At 40.4% G+C, this 5,146-nt stretch overlaps 1 protein-coding gene across 1 annotated transcript; it reads left to right on the plus strand.

Moving 5' to 3' along the window:
- The first annotated feature begins 3,640 nt into the window (after nt 1-3,640).
- On the plus strand, nt 3,641-4,588 carry LOC104850967 (olfactory receptor 10J3). Its single transcript, XM_010608085.2, has one exon. The coding sequence runs from the start codon at nt 3,641-3,643 to the stop codon at nt 4,586-4,588; it is 948 nt and encodes a 315-aa protein (XP_010606387.2).
- The last annotated feature ends 558 nt before the right edge of the window (nt 4,589-5,146 follow it).

The raw sequence follows: 5,146 nt of genomic DNA on the forward strand, positions 1-5,146 counted from the left end.
GTCTTGAGTTTAACCTGGATTTTGCCATTAGTTATCTCAGTATCCTTAGGAAAATAACATAAATTATGCTATTTTAGGTTTACCACTAGGATAAAATGACTGAATTATATACACTACACAGCTTTGTCCCAGCATATAAGAACATATATAAGTATTAGTAATTATTCTTTAGAAGAAACAGTACTAGGTACACCAAGAGAATAAAGGGTATATAAAAAAGGCTCTGTACCTAAATGTGCTCAAAACTGAATTAGGAATATAAGATCAGTGAAAAGAAATGATTGAAGGGGTAAATACATGTGACACTTGGTTACCAACTTTTATATTTTGAGGCTATAGACACATGTGAAAATATCTCTGGGTTAATGTGATAGATTTAGTATTTGGAGAATGACCTCCCTGGACTAGGATCAGGGGTCAGACCAAACTAGGGGCAAGTGCTGAGCAGAGGAGAGAGAATAAATACTAGTGTAATAATATAAAAGTTCATCAAATAGAACTTAGAAATAGAACTGATGATTCTAACTGGCTTCACATGTTAGAGTACCAGAAGGTCATTTCTATGTGTGCCTGGCAACAGGGATCCCTGCTTAAACCCTCTTGGAAATCATTCCTTCTCTCTCATAAAAAAGAATTATCCTATAAGGTATTAAGCTCCCCTCCCTTGCCACTGGAGGAATGTACAGAAAATATAACAAATCCTAGCAAGGCCAAGGGCCACCCTAAGACAGAAAGTTCGGCTTTTCACCCCAGAGATCCTACAGTAACTTACCTCTTCTCCCCAGTGTTGTGCTCACTGTGGGCTGTCAGCTGGGAGGGGTAGCGAGTTGCCTAGGTAATGAGGTCTCTAGGCACCCTGCTGTTTGGATTATGCCTTCTGCTTTTGATCACTTGAGAATAATGACTGCAATTTAGGGAGAAACCTAATTTTTGGGACAGAGATTTGGTACCTTATTAACAACCTCCAATCCAGAGTTTCTGTTTTGTGGCCCAAAGAAGAGCCTCTTGCAATGGCTGGGATGAGGAAAATCTGGGGAAATTTAATGTGACTTTTCTTGTCTTTATTGAGGTCTCTGACATAGAGGGACTGAGACAGACTCCATTTCCTTCTCTGTATACTTGTTTTTAGGAATAGTATTTTGGGCAGTGTATAGAGATTTGTTACTAAAGGTGGAATTCCTGTTAGACAATAGCACTACCTTGCAAGACTTCTCTACTCCCTAATAAGGAAACACAGTCTGTTCAGTGAAATAGCATAGTTCCACCCAGTGATCTAGAGATATACAAATGGTGAGTTTAAAAATTTTGGCAAAGAACATCAACAAACATCTTTGAAACAAACTTATAATCTACTATTTATTTCAGTCAAATATGCAGAGTGGTGGATGTGCCTTGGGCATGAACACAGCTTTTTAGAAGATCCCAGAGGCAGGTTATCAGGTGAGTATCGGCTACGTTGGAGAGCGTGTGTTAGAGCATGTACTCAATTATCTCAAATGAGGGCCAATTTGCAGAAGAAGGGGAACATGTCTCATAGGATAGAGTATGGTCTCTCAGAATTTTGCAATGTAAATGAATAGTCTAATGTGGAGAAGAGGTAAAACCAGGCTTTTTATTGAGTCTTATCTCAAAGACTGTTCAAGAGTCAAAGGTTCGTGAGTGCCAAGATAACCTTGATCATCTTTCTTTTCCTAGATTTAGCAGAGTATTTATACTTGTAACCATCTACCACATTGCACTGGTGAAGGAATGGGGAAGTTATTTCAGTTTACTCCCAACTTTCTCAATGGAGATAATAATGGTTCAACCTGGCTGAGGGGTAAGGAGAAACCTGCTGCAGTATAATCTTGCATGCTATATTCACTTGAGGTGAGACAAAACAAGGAAAGGACAGCTCATTTCTATCCCTAACACAGCACAGACATGGAGGAGGGGAAAGACCAACTTTCTCTTTGAAGAGACATCTTCCAGTTCTTTCTCTTTATTTCTGCGGCTAGAATTCAAGGAGACAAACTCAATATCTACAGTGGTTTATAAAGCCATGTCTGATGATCTTATGGGATATTTGTTGCAGGTTCTATGGGAAAGATTAGCCGCTAGACTCTTTCCCTCTCCATTCTTCCAAGGTCAGAGGACAGGATTGGCGCAGGGCTTAAGAACATGAAGACTGGGGCAAGACCAGGGTTCTGAAGAGGAGAAGCCTTGGCAAGGACCCAGAAGAGCACTTGGCATCAAATGCTGCTGACAGTGTTGGAAGGGCATCAGTCTCAGGCATCTTTGTCTTTCGCTGGGTCACCGTTCATTAAATTCTTCAGGGACTACATGAAGGTGTGCTGAGGGGAAGCAAAGACCTGGGCACAGTTGATGTTCTACAGTTTCTTTGCCAACCAGACTCAGTTCTCCAATGGCCAAGCAGTTTCTTTCTTTAAACATTTTGATTGAGCATTATTGATGCCCAATAACCTGAATACTAAATGTATAAATCTCGTGAGTTTGAACATAAGTGAACCCCTATCAAAACATTACCTGAGTAAATACATATCTATAACCTTCAAAAGTTTCCTTGGTCTTTGGTATTTCATTTCATTTTGTTTTGTAATAAGATACTTAGGAGATCAACCCTATTAACAAAATTTTAAATGTATAATACAGTGTGGCTGACTAAATATACCATGTAGTACAGCAGATCACAGACTTTATTTCATGTCGCATAGTTGAAACTTTATAGCAGTTGGATAACAGCTGATTGTTTCCTTTATCTTGGTTCTTCACAAATCCTGTACCACTCTCTACTTTCATCAGTTGGGCTATATTAAATACCTTATATAATGAAATCATGCAGTTGGTCTTCCTGTGACTGACATTTCACTTAGCATCATCTCCTCTAGGTCTTTGTTGCAAATTGCAGATGTCCTTTTGAAGAGTAAATAATATTCCACCCCACATATTTACTTTATTTTGTTTATTCAAGCATTTGCCTGTGAACATTCGGGTTGTTTAGATAACTTGTTCATAGTACATAATGTTGCAGCAAATGCCCAGTATGCAAATATATCTCTGGGAGCTTAATTTTAACTGAGATCCATGAAAAGTGATCAACAGAAGTAATCATTAGGGACGTGCAAGTGAAAACCACAATGAGATATTAACTCTCAACAGTAAGAAGAGATATTATTTTTAAAAAATATATTAATAGCAGATAATAACTGCCCAAAAGGATTTGGAGAAAACAACCCCTATACATCCTTTGTGGAAATGTAAAATGGTGAAACCACTATGGAAAATAGTAGAGAAGCTCCTTAAATATTTAAAAATAAAACTACCATAGACCCAGCAATTCCACACTTGTGAATATAAATAAGAACTTAAATCAGCTAGCTGTTTCTACAAATCTCCATGAGAAAATCAGTCTCTATTTTCCCTCTCATTTCTCTTTCTGCCTCAATCCTTGGATCCCAGGAAAACTTTTCTACAGCATCAATTAAGAAGTGAGAAAGAGGAGGGCTGAGGAATTGGCCACTAACTGAGTGCTGACAACCTCTGGGGTCTGGAGCAATGCTCAGAGGCTGGATGCTCTCTGGACTGACCCATGACTCCTTTCCTTTCTTTGCCCAGCTCCTTCAAACCTAGATCATCTGCAATGACAGTGCCAGGAACAAACTCCACCTTTGTGACTGAGTTCCTCTTTGAAGGTTTCTCCAGTTTTGGATGGCAACACAGGCTTGTCTTCTTTGTTGTTTTCCTAACGTTGTACCTGCTAACTCTGTCTGGCAATGTGATTATTGTGACCATTATTCGCCTGGACTATCACCTTCATACTCCCATGTATTTCTTCCTGAGCATGCTGTCCATCTCTGAGACCTGCTACACTGTGGCGATCATTCCGCGTATGCTTTCCAGTCTCCTGAATCCTCGGCAAACTATTTCCTTTCAAGACTGTGCCACCCAGCTCTTCTTCTATCTGACTTTTGGCATCAACAACTGCTTTCTGCTTACAGCCATGGGATATGACCGCTATGTGGCCATCTGCAACCCCCTGAGGTATTCAGCTATCATGGGCAATAGGACTTGTATCCAGCTGTCCTCTGGGTCCCTGGGTATTGGCTTGAGCATGGCCATTATCCAGGTAACATCTGTGTTTGGCCTACCGTTCTGTGGTGCCTTTGTCATCTCCCACTTCTTCTGTGATGTGAGACCCCTGCTGAAGTTGGCTTGCACAAATACCACGGTCAATGAGATTGTCAACTTTGTTGTGAGTGTCTTTGTTCTTGTTCTACCAATGGCCCTGGTCTTCTTCTCTTATGTCCTCATTATTGCCACCATCCTTAAGATTGCTACAGCAGAGGGCAGGAAGAAGGCCTTTGCTACCTGTGCCTCCCACCTCATGGTGGTCATCATCCACTATGGCTGCGCCTCTATCATCTACCTCAAGCCTAAGTCCCAGAGTTCCTTGGGGCAGGACAGACTCATCTCAGTGACCTACACTGTCATCACTCCTCTGCTGAACCCTGTGGTGTATAGCCTGAGGAACAAGGAGGTCAGGGATGCTCTGGGAAGAGGATTCTTAAAAAAGCCAATCTCCACTTAGTCTGGATAATTTATGAAGATTTTTCTTGAAATATACAGATATACATTAAATACACATATATATTAATTATTATACTATTTCAACATGTGAGATCAAGAACAGTATACTAAGTTGAACTGAGTGCTAAGTGAGGTAGTTAAGCTTTTCTGTGTGCTTCTCTAGAGGAGTGAGAAAATGATTTGGCATAGGAAATAATATAATGTGAAGATTTTAAATGCCATGTCCCTGATACCCAGGTACACCCCTACACATTTACACACATTCTGAGAATATTTTCAGTTACTTACACAAATTCACTAACACACAAAATCTAGCAGGGTCCTGGTAATTCATTTGAAAACCACTGCAGAGAGACTCTTTGGCAACAGTGTTGGTGAGAATGCTGGAGTAGTTTCGTGGCCAATGTGACGTATAAATGAGGGAACACACATGTGCATACCTTTCTGTCATAGGTTTTCTAATGTTGTCTTTGATACTCCCTGCCTTGGTATCATAACCTGGGGAATCCTCAAAAGGACAGGGGGACACTTTCCATGTGGATGCCACTTCCCTGACTGA

This window comes from Fukomys damarensis, unplaced genomic scaffold (genome assembly GCF_012274545.1).
Source record: "Fukomys damarensis isolate Sample0158 unplaced genomic scaffold, DMR_v1.0_HiC HiC_scaffold_19, whole genome shotgun sequence".
In the NCBI taxonomy this organism is placed as follows: domain Eukaryota; kingdom Metazoa; phylum Chordata; class Mammalia; order Rodentia; family Bathyergidae; genus Fukomys; species Fukomys damarensis.